Consider the following 15,255-nt stretch of genomic DNA (forward strand, 5'->3'; position numbering starts at 1 on the left):
TTTTAAAAAAAGTCGAAATAAAAATGTTTAAAACTCCTAATTTAATTAGTTTATTCTAAACATTAAATTTTTGAAAAAAAAAAAACTTTTTTCTCAAAACACAATGACTTTATTCTTGAAATTTAATGATTTAATTCTCAACATTTTATTTAGACATTCTTCTTGAAATTTAAAGAGTTTAATCTCGCATTATAATGACTTTAATCTTGAAATAGTTTTATTTTTATTTTATTTTTTTGCTTGGCCCTAATCCTCTTCCATAAAACATAGAGATAGAAGCGTTTATAGAGAAATAAAACTAAATCAGTACAGAGTTCAAAGACTATAAAAATCCACACAAAGTTCAAGTCTGAGGACTGAAGCAGCATCAGATCAGTGACGGTGAGTTCAGCAGCTGCAGCAGTGAGAGATTTCCATCTATTTTTGCATACAAAACTCTACTATAAAATCTAAGTTATACATCACATGTAAAACATTCTTGTACAATTATCACAAAAAGAAAATCCATTCACAGTTACAGGAAAAAGTCCAAAAGTCCTGATAATTACTGCATCGATTCATTGCATACTAAAACAAAACAAAACACATTGAAAAAACAAATAAACAAACTGATTACACAGTATTAACAAAAACAAATAAACTTAACGTGATGCATATTTGTCAGTCACAATAAATGAAAGATGGTTTATATAATTATCATCAATCAATCTGATTTGTTTCTGTTATTTGAACTAATTGAATATTGCTTGTCCCACAGCTAGTCATATTTTAACCATGTTCATACTACACACTCACAATACACTTTGAAAATGATTATTTAAATAAAATCGATAGATGCAAATAGGCAATAATACAGTAAGAAATCTGACTTTACATTTATGTATGCCTGACAAATACGAATCACATTAATTTTATTGTTTTTTGTTTAAACTGTGTCCATTTTTATATGCAATTCAAACACATGAATGTTAAATTTTAGGCCCCAATATTTTTGAGTGTAATTGTAATTTTCAAGTGTAAATGTTTCATGCGAGGAGAACATGAGCTCTTTGGTTCAATATCTTCATTCTCCTTCAGATTTAATCTTAAATGTCTAGAAAGTTGTCATTCTCAGTCATATCAAACACATATTCAAGCATGAAGCAGTGAAATAAAGATAAAAACCAGCGTTAGAGCGTCAGAGCACCAGCTGAAATCAAACAGTCGGTCTTCATCTTCACTGATCCGGTTCAGTTCAGTCTAGTCCAGTTCGCTTCAGTTTCCGGTTCAGTCTTCTGCCTTTCTTCAGAACAAGTTTGTTTTTAATGAATCCTCGTTTCCTCCTGGTGCCCTGCACAGATCAACAACGTTAAAACAACATCAAGTCAAGAAAACAACTGTAAATGACACGATGAGACATAAATGTGTACCTTCCTGGAGGAGTGATAGTGTGTGTGTTTGTGTCTGTGATTGGTGACTCGAGGTTTGCGCTCCAGCGGCTGCCGGTTGTCCAGATCTTTGACTTTGTAGATCCGGACGAGCCAGTGCTCGGAGGTAAAGGCTTCCTCCAGGTGCCTCAGCCTCACGTCCTTGTTTCCGATCTCGGCGTTTCGCGTTCGGTCGAATCCTGGAGGAGTTCTGAAGTCCAGCTGAACAGAGAGGAACACGTTTAACACACGCGACGGTCACATGAGCACCAAACACGCTTCAGAATGAGATCATGTGACCAGAATCACCTGCATTTCTCCAAAGCGATAGTAGGACATCTTATACATCAGCGAGTTGAGCAGCGCTGGAGACGCGGCTTTATCCACCCTGAACTCTCCCAGCGGCGTGAAGAAATCACTCTCCTGAACACACAAACACACCTCAACACAGACACTTCCTGTTCAAGAGGAAGATGTTCCTTATTTTCAGCCTGTTTGGGGTACCAGTGATATTTCCTTACTATTTATATACTATTATAGTATTTATTAGAATTTTTTGTTAGATTTTATCTTAGTTTAGAATTTTTTTTTAAAATTAGGTTTATTATTTTGTTTTAGATTTTTGTTTATCTTTGTTTTTTGTTTGTTTTTAATATTTCTATTTTAGTTCTATGCAATTTATTTTTATTTCAGTTTTAGTGATTTTATAATTTATATATATATATATATTATATAATATTTTTTGTTTTTAATATTTCTATTTATCTATGTTTATTTTTATTTCAGTTTTTATTGTTGCTATATATATATATTAGTATATTTTGTTTATATATCTTTCTATGTTGATTCATTTATTAATATATTAATTTTTTTATATATAAATATCTATATATGTATTATTATTATATATATATTTAATATATAATATATAAATTATTATATATATATTCAATATATAATATTACAATTTTGTTTGTTTTTAATATTTCTATTTATGTTCTATGCAATTTATTTTTTATTTCAGTTTTAGTATTAGCAATTTTGTTTAAATATATCATACAAATATTTAATTAAAAATTCGTCTATATCTTAATATTTATATTTATTTCAATTAATGAACAAGATTTGTAACAGTTTTAGTAATTTTATTTGCATTTCTATTTTTTTTTATATACTTCTATATAGTTTTAATTTATTTCAGTTGAAGTTTTAGTGATTTTAGTACTTCATCTTAAACTTACTTCAGGTAGTTGCAAATGCAACATTTTAAGTTGAAGTTTTAGTGATTTTAGTACTTCATCTTAAACTTACTTCAGGTAGTTGCAAATGCAACATTCCTGATTTTTGTTTAGGTTTTTCAACTTATATGCATATTTTATTTAGGCTTTATTTCAGTTAACGGATATGATTTGCAACAGCTGTAGTTTTAGTTAGTTATATTTTACTGTTGGTTCTTTCGTGTGGTATGATGACTGACCCGCACGTCTCTGGGATGTTCTCCCTCGGCGATCCTCACCATCCACAGGAACTTGTTGATGTCATCGCCCGAGTATCCGATCACCCCTCCGAAGATGATCAGCACATAGTCCACATCCAGCAGCCTCATGATGTCATACGCCACACTCTCATTGGATGCCATGGCTTTGCCCACCTGAGAGAGCCAATCAGAGAGAGGCAGTCAGACTTCCTGCGGTCGAGCATCTCTTCCTGTGGTTGGCGCGGGTCTCACCAGTGCGATGTGGCTGTTGTTCCAGGTGTTGTTGTCCACTAGTGTGGTTCTGTTGGCCATGCCTGCGATCTGATACCCATAATCCCACCAGCTCATGACACGCGCGTGTTGGTCTGTGTTGAGCCGCAGCCAATAGTACGCCTCTCTGAAATCATCCAGGATGCGGCGCGAGCTGAAACACACAAGAGGACGGATGAGCTGCTGTATATGTGTTCATATGTGTTTGTGAGTGTGTGTCAGTACCCGTCGTGGTTGTAGGACGCCAGCACGACACTGGGACTGGAATAAGCATTACTGGTGACCCACGTGCAGTGAACAGTGAACATCAGCAGCAGCAGCAGCAGGAGGACGATCACCAGACTCCTGATGTTTGAACCAAAACCCTCTTCACACACGTGATGCTTGCGCAGCTTACCAGCCTGAAACACACACACACACACACACACACACACACACACACACACACACACACACACACACACCAGCAGGGGGCGACACACATCAGTTTAACACACATGATCACATAACTTATCAATTTAACAAATTTAAAAAACAAATATATAAAAAAATTAAATATATATTTAATTATAAAACAATGTTATAAACAATAATATAATAAAAACATTTTAAGTAATAATTAAAATATTTAAATAAAATTTTACCTACCCTTGGGATACAGTGAATAATATAAAAAAATATATATAAACAATTATATGATATTTACTATATTTTATTATATATTTTATATAATAAAAATTATACATTTATAAATGATTTACAACTAAATGTATACATTTTCAAATAATTTATTATATAATTGTTATTTTTATATAATATAATTACACATTTATTTATTATTTATAAATATATAAATCATATTTAATACATATTTATATATGTAATTTTCTCCACCACTGAAATATATGATATAAATATATATATAAACAATTATATAAGATTTATTATATTTAATATATATTTTATTTCATAGTTTTTATACAATAAAATTATATATTTACAAATTATTTAGAAATAAATGCACATAATATACATTTTAAATAAATTAAAAAAAAATAACAATTTATATAACTTTCTCCAGAATAAACTAGCTGTAATATAAATAATTGTATATTTGGATTGAGAAGAGTGTTTTGAGTTGAGACAGTTGCACGGCCAGATCAGCAAAAATTTTGCAATTATTTGCAGGCCAAAAAGACGAATAATTCATTATCAATAGTGCAGTGATGCACTAGAATTTTCTCACGAAATTCATAATCACTCAATCAAACAAGTAATTTACAGATTTCATGTTACAGATGTTTTGCTGATCTGAAGTGTTTCAGACGTTCTCTTGAATGTTTGATCTGTGGTGAATCATTGATCTTCATGCAGGTTCTTGTTGCACCTTATCATAGAGACTCCCAGAGTTCCTCTTGTCATCCTCGTCAGCAGCGTCTTCAGCAGGAGGATCATCCTGCTTGACCTCGTCGCTCAGATAGCGTTCAAACACGCTGGAGAAACACACGGCCGACAGAACGCACACCACAGGCGTCAGAGTCAGCATGAGCCGCACCATCACACCGGCGAAATACACCGCGCTGATGCCATACAGAACCACTGCAGGACAAACAGAGACACACACACCTGAGACACGCAGCACTGGACCTGAAGGAAAGCACTCACAGCACGACACGTACCAAACACGCGCTCGGCGTTGATGTTTCTGATGCAGAACCACAGGCCTGCTGGGAAGGTGCAGACCAGGATGTGAAGATCAAAGAAGAAGGAAACCCAGGTGGTCGGCTGATGCTCCGATACGGACGCGATGATCGTAAAATGAACACAAACTCTGATTAAAAATGAAATTTTTAATGAAAAATGACAAAAAAAGGCCACAGGTCCTTCTCAAAAAATTAGCACATTTTTTCCATAATGTAAATAAAAATTAAACTTTCATATATTTTAGATTCATTGCACACCAACTGAAATATTTCAGGTCTTTTATGTTTTAATAAATATTTTGGCATATAGCTCATGAAATTCCTAACTCAAAAATTAGCATATCTGAAAAGGTTCTCTAAACGAGACTATTAACCTAATCATCTGAAATCAACTAATTAATCTAAACACCTGCAAAAGATTCCTGAGGCTTTTAAAAAAAAGCCTGGTTCATTACTCAAAGCAATCATGGGTAAGACTGCCGACCTGTGCTGTCCAGAAGGCCATCATTGACACCCTCAAGCGAGAGGGTAAGACACATGAAAAGAAATTTCTGAACGAATAGGCTGTTCCCAGAGTGCTATCAAGGCACCTCAGTGGGAAGTCTGTGGGGAAGGAAAAAGTGTGGCAAAAAACGCTGCACAACGAGAATGTGACCGGAGGGAGGAAGATTTTGGAGAAGGACCGATTCCAGACCTTGGGGGACCTGCGGAAGCAGTGGACTGAGTCTGGAGTAAGAAACATCCAGAGCCACCGTGCACAGGCGTGTGCTTTTGAACCAGCGGCAGAAGCGCCTGACCTGGGCTACAGAGAAGCAGCACTGGACTGTTGCTCAGTGGTCCAAAGTACGTTTTTCGGATGAAAGCAAAATTTTGCATGTTATTTGGAAATCAAGGTGCCAGAGTCTGGAGGAAGACTGGGGAGAAGGAAATGCCAAAAATGCCTGAAGGTCCAGTGTCAAGTACCCCACAGTCAGTGATGGTCTGGGGTGCCATGTCAGTCTGCTGGTGTTGGTCCACTGTGTTTTATCAAGGGCAGGGTCAATGCAGCTCTAGCTATCAGGAATTTTGGAGCACTTCATGCTTCCATCTGCTGAAAAGCTTTATGGAGATGAAGATTTCGTTTATTTCAGCACGACCTGGCACCTGCTCACAGTGCCCAAAACCACTGGTAAATGTTTTTACTGACCATGGTATTACAATTGGCCTGCCACTCTCGCTGACCTGAACCCCATAGGAATCTGTGGGATATTGTGAAGAGAAAGTTGAGAGAACGCAAGACCCAACACTCAGGCTGGATGAGCTAAACCGCTACAAGCATCAAACACCGACTCAGCAGTGCCACAGGCTGATTGCCTCCATGCCACGCCGCATTGAAGCAGTCATTTTCTGCAAAAGGATTCCCGACCAGTATTGAGTGCATAACTGAACAGAAGTTGACTTTTTTTTGTCCTGGTCGGATGAAATAGTAATATGCTAATTTTTGGAGATAGGAATTTTGGGTTTGTCATGAGCTGTATGCCCAAAATCGTTCAGTATTAAAACAATAAAAGACCTGAAATAATTTCAGTTTGGTGTGCAATGAATCTAAAATATATGAAAGTTTAATTTTTATCATTACATTATGGAAAATAATGAACTTTTTCACAAAAAATGACAAAAAAAGGCCAAAAAGAGCTGCTGTGGAGATGTTAGGGTTTGAGAATCTTAAACTATGCAATTGCCAAAAAAAAAGGCCAAAAAGAGCTGCTGTGGAGATGTTTGGGTTTGAGAGTGTGTTGCTATGCAGTTGCTAAGGTGTTCTGTTGCTTAAAGTGAGTTTTTGATCGTAAATGATGTAATTGTCAGTGTATTTTACCCCGTGTCCCAGAGTGAATAAAAGCGTCCGCTCCACGGAGCGATCCAACCTGAACACACAAACACACACGATCATCAGCAGATCATGTCATCATATATGTCACATGATCATGTACCGTGGTAAACTGACCGATACAGCTGAGGTAAACGACACACACAAACAGCAGCAGCGCAGCAACACAAACGCAGACAGAAAACAGAGTCTGTTTGTCCTGCCGCGTCAGTCTGTCTCGCAGGAACTGCAGGAACGAGTAGAGCTGCACGAGCACGAACACACCTGCACACACACACACACACACACACTGAATCAACATCAAATCAACACTGAATCAACGTTTGTGTGTTTGTGAGTCGAGCCAACGAGGAGAGACTCACCAGCCGCTGCCATGTGTTCGCTGGTTCTGATTGGCTGAAACCCAACGAAAGGAATCTGCATAGACAGAATCAGACCAATGAACGCTGGAATCAACAAAAGGAGAGAGAGAGAGAGACGGCCAATCAGAATCAACGCTGGAATGAATCAAAGTGCAGTTTCTGCTGTGATTCTTTGTGAATCTTGACTGAGACTCACCGATGTAAACTCTCTTACTGAAGCGGCGCATCAACAGCAGAACGAACACGTGAAGAGGAATCAGATTAATGATGAAGACGTAACCGCCCCACGCCGACACCTCAAACACACACACAAACACACACACACACAAACACTCTGTAAGTCTGAATAGTAAAAAACATTAATTTCCCTCTGTGAAAAACACTCTGATTGTCTGAATCATTTTGACCGTGAGCAGAAACACAGAATCAATCAGCTTTAACAATTCAGAAGAAGAACAGACTGAATGTGATGAACACATTTGTGAACGAAGAACAGAGAGATTCAGTCTGTTGTTTGAGAGTGTTTGTGATCAGATCTCTAATGTGATGGAAACATCTCCAATACCCTTGAGAAAAAGAAGTACACTTTAACATACTTATTACAGAAATAGTATACTTAAAAAATATACTTAAAGTGCCCCTATTATGGGTTATGAAAGGTTCATTTTTGGTTTTGGGAGTCCCCAACAACAGGCCGACATGCATGCAAGGTCAAAAAAACACTTTCATTGTCTCATGATATGCATTTATTTTTACCTTACTTGCTCAACGACTCCCAAATGATTTGTTTAACGGTTCATTTTTCCAAACCCCTCCTTTGCGTGACGCTAATCTGCGGTGATTGGTCTGATTGGCGATTGGTCGATTTCATTTTAATGTCATCATGCCTGTAAAACCTGATAAAGCAGCGTTTGTGAGCGCAGTGCTGCTTTGTGTACAGCGTTACCGGGGAAACCGTTATTTTTACCGCTCCAGAAGTGGCACCTAGTGGCAAAGAGTGAATTTGCATTTTCATTCAGACCAACGGGAAAAGACCAACAAGTGGGCAGGAAATATGCAAATATTTAATGTTGACGTCAGCATGAAACAGCTTGGGATTCGTTTTAAAAACGACTCGTTTCGATGATTCAGAGTCGAGTCTTTCTTTTGAGAGACAATAACTTTATACACAGTGCACTTTCAGATTTAAAACTTTGTGTGATGTTTTCATTCACTTAGAGCTGTGTTGCACACTGCATGAAAGGTAATTTCAAAAATCCATAATAGGGGCACTTTAAGTAGGAATTGGATGTAATAGTTTCACTTAATTACATGTTATTTGCAATTAAATGAAAATGTATTATAGTTTACTTTTTATATTAAATGCCACTAGTTGAACTTACGTGTGCTTTTTCAACCCACTTAAGTGGACTTAAGTTCATTTTTATATGCAGTGTCATAATTATTGTCTTTGAAATATGGGTAAGTGTACTGCCCAATGTACTAACAAGCTTTTATGCAAGTATTTAAAAAATATATATAAAATTTTAAGTACAGTACAAGTGCACTTCTTCTTCATTGTAGACACACGCTGAATTCAGTTTTCACACTCACCATGTAGAAATACGAGAGGCAACATCCGATGGTCCAGAACACCGATCCAGTTTTGATCGACTTCACCTGAATAAAACACAGAAAACTTACTTCCAGTTCAATATGCCAAACTGAACTTCCTCCAGCGCTTCCTCTTACCCACAGGAAGTAGGTGAACTGCAGGGCAAATATGGCAATGGCCTCGTTATCGAATGATCCGGCCACCGAGCGTGAGATGTATCCGGGCACGACGGCCATGAAGCAGGCGGACAGAAGCCCCGCCCCCTGATTCCACAGCTCACGTGTCAGCAGGAAGGTGGCGACGGCCGTCAGAGCACTGAAGACGGGTGCCAGGAACACGCAGACATCCCGGATGTGGACGGTCAGGTGGACGAGGTTCAAGATGTAGTGAATCAGACCTGCAGTCACCATCAGACCAGGATAGACCTGCAGGAACACACAGAAACCGGTCTGAGCTCCTCAAGAAGCTCCGCAGATGAATCAGATATCAGATGTGAATGAACTGAATCTCGACTCACCGTTCCTCCAACGATTCGTCCCAGAGGATACCAGGCTCTCTCATCGAACCAGTTGAGGAACTCGTAGAAACCGTTGGTGGTCAGATGATGGGTGGATCTGTAATTAAACCTGTTCACAAACACACATGAATATTCACAGACTGCTTCATATGCAAATGAGACTCAGAGCAGAGGTTTGGCTGACGTCAAACATGAATGTAACGTAATTTTTGCAGTGTGATAAATCTGCTCTTCTTTTCAAAACTTACAGAACAGCTGATCTGGAATCAGTCAACCATCACATATGTGACCCTGGAGCACAAAAGCAGTCTTAAGTCGCTGGGGTATATTTGTAGCAATAGCCAAAAATACATTGTATGGGTCAAAATTATTGATTTTTCTTTTATGCCAAAAATAATTAGGATATTAAGTAAAGATCATGTTCCATGAAGATATTTTGTAAATTTCCTACTGTAAATATATTAAAACTTAATTTTTGATTAGGAATATGCATTGTTATGAACTTCATTTGGACAACTTTAAAGGCTATTTTTTAAATATTTAGATTTTTTTATATTTTTCAAATAGTTGTATCTCGGCCAAATATTTTCCATTCCTAACAAACCATACATCAATTGAAAGCTTTTTTATTCAGCTTTCAGATAATTTATAAATATCAATTTTGAAAAAAAAAAGACCCTCATGACTGGTTTTGTGGTCCAGGGTCACATACATGCTATGAATTATGACCGACTTTACATTCTGATGTTGGAGCTATAACAAGCTCACAACATAAGTAAACAACAATGTGCTTATGACATATAAATAAATTAATAAAATGAATAAATAAATAAAATGAGCTCATGACAAATAAATAAATGAATAAAGACAGAGATTAAAGAAAGTACATGCAGAGAATCATTCAGTTCTAGATGAATGAAAATACAAATAAATAAATAGATGAACTCATGATAAATAAATACATAAATAAATAAAGACAGTCGAAACACAGAAAGTTAAGCAAGAACATGGAAAGAATCATTTGGTTCCAGAGTCCAGACGAATGTATGCATGAATGCATGAAAAATAAATAAATAGCTTATAACAAAAATAAACAAACATTCGGTATGAATTATGACAGACTCTTCCTCATCTTCTGAAGGCATGAGCTGTAAACAATGACACTGCACTTCCTCCGATACTGAGTGAACATGAACATCATCTGCATCTGTCTGTCTGGATCAGACCAGCATCTGTGAGCACAACACGAGAACATCAAAAGCTTCTGGACACAATGAGAGAAACTCACAAACTCCCACTGAGCATCCTCACACACACACATACACACACAAATGTACACGCATTCAAACACACAACAGACAGTCTGAGCGGATGACAGGCTGAGTGTGTATGTGAGCCGATCTCAGAGAATCCATTTCTTTGCTCTAGAGGTTGTGAAGCCAGGGCTGGTAATCCATCAAAGATGACACACACAGACACAAATGTGCGCATGCACGCGCACACACACACACACACACACACACACACACACACACACACACACACACACACACACACAAACACACACACACACACACAGAGAGAGAGACATTATTTTAGGACAGTCAGTCCTCAGTAATCAGATTTCTCCAGTTTTCTGTGTCTATGTCAGATTCTGTTGTACAGTCAAAGGTGTCAGAATGAGACTCTACACAAAAACACAATCTGAATTAAAAATCAAACTGATATTGATAACAAACACAAATGAATGATACTAATTAAAAATCCAAGTGACATGGATTAAAAACACAACAGGTCTGAATATCAAAACCAAATTTATCTAAAAAAAAAACAACTGATCTGAAATCAAATTTAGGCTAAACATAAATGGATTACAAACAACTCCCCTGAATTAAGATCAGAACCAAATTTATCAAAAGACAATTGATCTTAACTAATAATTAAACTGAAATAGATTACAATCACAACTGATCTGAATTAAAATCAGAACCAAATTTATTAAAAAACACAATTGATCTGAATTAAAAACAAACCTTATCTGAATTAAAAACATAACTGATATGAATTACACAGTTCAAAATATTCCTCCCGTTTCTGTAAATAAATACTGAGAGATGATTGTCAGTGTTTTATTTATAAATTCATAATATCCTGCCCGACCAGACCAAGTTCACATTTATTCCACATATTCAATATCACCTGAAATAAATGCCATTATGGACAAGCTACAAGCCACCACCACAATAAAAATACTGAACTGATCTCTATGACGTCTCCAATCAAACAGGAACATGAGGAACATCAGCAACAACATTATTCATCACAATCTCAACAGGATCACCCAACTCAGATTGAGTGTTTACACACGTGAAAGTCAAAATCAAAAGGAGTGACACTGAATCACGAGACTGAAGGAGGAGGAGGAGGAGTCATGCAATGACAGTAAAACAGAAGAAATGTAGTCATGTTGTCTCCAACACTGAATGGATGAAGGTTTTCAGACAAATGTTTCCAGCTCAGCACTTCACACACAAATTCACAGAAGAATGACAAAAAACTCACAAAGTACAGAAAACAAGAGCTGAACTGAATGAGAAGAGAGTTTAGAGAGACAGAGGAGCCTGAATTCCCCATGAACAAAGAGAAGAATGAAAGAGAGACAGTCAGAGAGAAAGAGAGAGAGAGAGACACGTGGAGGTGAAATAAATGTGATGGACGACAGGTTCTTTTTTTGGGACAATGGACAACACACACACACAGAGTGACCCATTTCTACCTTCTGGCCAGCTCTAAATCTAGAATTACAATGAATAAAATCCTCAATAACTCAACAACCCCAAAGTGGTACATGTTAGTTAATTTGACATCTTCTGATTACTGATTTCATCATAAACAGTATTTGAGCTATTGTTTAGGTGTAAGAACGAGAGACAGACAGACATCAATAAGACATTAAAGTGACTCTAAGCAGAAGAGTTTATCACAAACGACTCCATGACGTTTGATCCATTCAAAACTCAATAAAACCCCAGAGAAAGATCTCAGCTGTGCTCGACGGCAGAACAGAGAACAAACACAGACGTCTGGCTGAATCTCCTGCGTCTCAGATGTACAAAGACCCCTGTAATCACACATGTCTCCTTATTTTGTGAGTGAACTAAGCTTTAGCTACTCTAATCATTCAGTCCTAGATTAACAAACACCATGAGAATGCAAACACAAACCTGCCGTGACTAAATGAGCTTTATATTCATTAAAATGATTAAAAACGGTCACGCACTGAAGCAGCCAGAAACATCCTGATCGCAGTTTTTGCATTCAGACTCTGATCAGAACAGACGTATCACGAGGATTTACATGAAAATAAAGCAGGTGGAGCATTACAAGAGCTTCATGCTGAAGATAACCACCATCTGTTAGAGAATAATCTGATTCGTTTGACGTGGAGAGATTCATTAATGATGGAGTGGGAACTCTGCTCACTTCACAACATGATCAGAAGAAACCAGCACCTGTTTCATCTTGATCAGAGATTCAGAGCTGGTCTGAGATCAGTCAGAAATGATTCAGATCTCACAGGGAAATGCTTCAGCTCTTATAAGACTCCAAAAAGATTCACTTCATCAACGTTTGATTCATTTTACAGTCAAACATGACCTGATCTTACACTGCCAGAGCACTGAAGAGAAAGGCATAATGTGTACTGCATTCTACACACTACATCAATGTCAGGAATTATTATGGTTTATTAAATTCTGAGGATAATTTTTGTTGCTAATGGGGGCATGTTTTTCCTACCAAATAAACACAGAGAAAATGTTAACTAATTTATCAATATGAATTGCCAATCTGAACAGTTATGTCAATACATCTAACCGGATCCTAAATGAAAACTACAGTCAGAATGAACATGAATTAAAGGATGCAGGCTCATTATTTCACATGTATCACCGCAACCACAAAAACATCCCTCAAGCACATGAACTCATGCTCATAAACAGCACACAATGACCCATCATAACATAACAAGACACACAAGAAAATAAAAATGCTGTTTTCAGCCACAGGGAAAAATAATCACTGTGACACCATTTTATTGTGCAATGCAGTAAAACCCAAGGACGAGAGAGCTGTTTAGTAAATTATACATTTAAAAAACACAGGATACTTGTCCTGTGTTTTGCAAGCCTGCTACCAAATGAAGCAGAAATCAGATTTAAACATCATATCATACTTCAGAGCAGAAATATTAATCAAGCTGAGGCTTAAAACAAGAGCTATAGGATTATTGTGAAATCAATCCATACAGCTAATACAACTCTATTAAATTCACTCACTGTGAATCCAACAAGCTCTCTGCAAACAGCTGATGTTGGATCTTGTCTTTTGTGCATTTATAGATCATAAAAACGGTCAAGGTCAAGTTCAAACTTTATATTAGAAGATACTGTGTATATGTGGACTAGCAGGTGTGAGATACGGGTGTTATAACTGTACATCACAAGGTCAAAGACAGACGTGTAAAACTCTATATGAGCTTCAGTTTACAAGAAAACAGGAGGAGGACAACAAGAAGTTCAGGGCTGCTGAAAAGAAATGTAGGATATCGATTGTCTTTTGAGAAATGGCCTCCAGAACAGAAAGTCAAGGACAAACTAAAGAGAAACTGAGAGTGCAAAATAAATGAGCTCTCATTTATTACCAACCGCAGAGAGAAAAAGAGAAAAACAGAGAGTGAAAAGAGAACAAGACAGAAAGAGCTGCACACTGTTCAGCATATACTGCGTAAAACTGCATAAAAAAATTCTGTTTGCTGTGGAGTCAAGAAATCTGTAATTATGATTAAAAGATGAATATGAGACAAAACTACAGAATGTCACATTTTATTATTGGGTGATTCAACACAAAGATTTTTTACCAGCTAAGAAGATCAGCACTTTTAGAGTTTCATCTCCCTCCCTAAGTATTGGAACAGTTGCCTCAAAGGTCTTTCTAAGTGTTCAGCTGTGTCCTGTTGCATTAATTCTTCAGATATTAAAAGCAGGGAATGTGTCTTATCAGTTTTATCCATTGCTTCTGCAAGCCTTGCATTCGATGATGACACACACAAACCAGGATGAAGACGAGGAAGCCGACTCTGAAAGAAAAGCAAGCAATTTGGATGCTAAAAAAAGAGGAAGTCAATTAGAACTATAGGAAAAACAAAAGGCAAGGAGAAATCAAGAGTTTGGAAACTACCGGCAACATCAGCAACCAACGACAACCTGATCGGCTGAGAAAAACAACAGTAGTTGAGGACAGACAAATCACAAAAGCTGTGAAAATGAACCCTAAAATACATGTCTGTAAAATCACCAACAACCTCCAGAAAGCTGGGGTGATGCTCTGACAATCTACAGTCTGCAGGAGAATTTGACACAGAATTACAGAAGCTACACAACAAGATGCAAATCTCTGATCAGCACCAAAAATAGAAAGGCAAGATTCTTCACAAATGTGAGCCAGTAGAGTTGATGGACCGATGAGACAAAGACTAACCTTTATCTAAGAGATTGCAAAGCAAAAGTGTGGAGAAAAAAGGGAACTGCGAATGATCCTAAGCATACAACCTCATCTGTAAAGCTTGTGGAGGTGATGTCATGGCATAGGCATGCATGGCTGTCTCTAGAACAGGACATCTTCATTTTAATGATGACTTAATGTATGATGGCAGTAGCAGAATGAATTCAGAACGGTAAAAAATCATCTTGGCCACCAATATTCAAGAAAATGCCACCAAACTCATCAGAAAGCACTTCATATTGGATCAGAACAATGACCCAAAACACCCTGCCAGTTCAGTCAAGGACTTTATCAGGGCAAAGAAATGTAAAGTCTTAGATTGCCCAAATCAATCTCCAGATTTAAATCCGATTGAACATTAATTTCACCAGATGAAGAGGAGACTAAAGGCAGAAACTCCCGAAAACAAGCAACAGTTGGAATTGGCTGCATTAAAGGCTGGGGAAAGTATTTCAAAGCATACAGTAAGACCAAGAGTCTGGTGATGTCTATGAGTC

General features: G+C 37.3%; 1 protein-coding gene across 1 annotated transcript; it reads right to left on the reverse strand.

Annotated features, from left to right (window-relative positions):
- Positions 1-216: 216 nt before the first annotated feature.
- Positions 217-9,317, reverse strand: LOC109076718 (dolichyl-diphosphooligosaccharide--protein glycosyltransferase subunit STT3B-like). Its single transcript, XM_042776173.1, has 15 exons — positions 9,197-9,317; positions 8,817-9,104; positions 8,679-8,744; positions 7,282-7,381; positions 7,086-7,169; positions 6,841-6,987; positions 6,712-6,760; positions 4,833-4,984; positions 4,541-4,752; positions 3,379-3,554; positions 3,136-3,307; positions 2,884-3,057; positions 1,716-1,829; positions 1,410-1,628; positions 217-1,330 (listed from the first exon to the last, which is right to left on the reverse strand). The coding sequence occupies exons 2-15, from the start codon at positions 9,087-9,089 to the stop codon at positions 1,235-1,237; spliced, it is 2,034 nt and encodes a 677-aa protein (XP_042632107.1). The 5' UTR covers positions 9,090-9,104; positions 9,197-9,317; the 3' UTR covers positions 217-1,234.
- Between the last annotated feature and the right edge of the window lie 5,938 nt (positions 9,318-15,255).

Source organism: Cyprinus carpio, chromosome A19 (assembly GCF_018340385.1).
Source record: "Cyprinus carpio isolate SPL01 chromosome A19, ASM1834038v1, whole genome shotgun sequence".
NCBI lineage: Eukaryota > Metazoa > Chordata > Actinopteri > Cypriniformes > Cyprinidae > Cyprinus > Cyprinus carpio.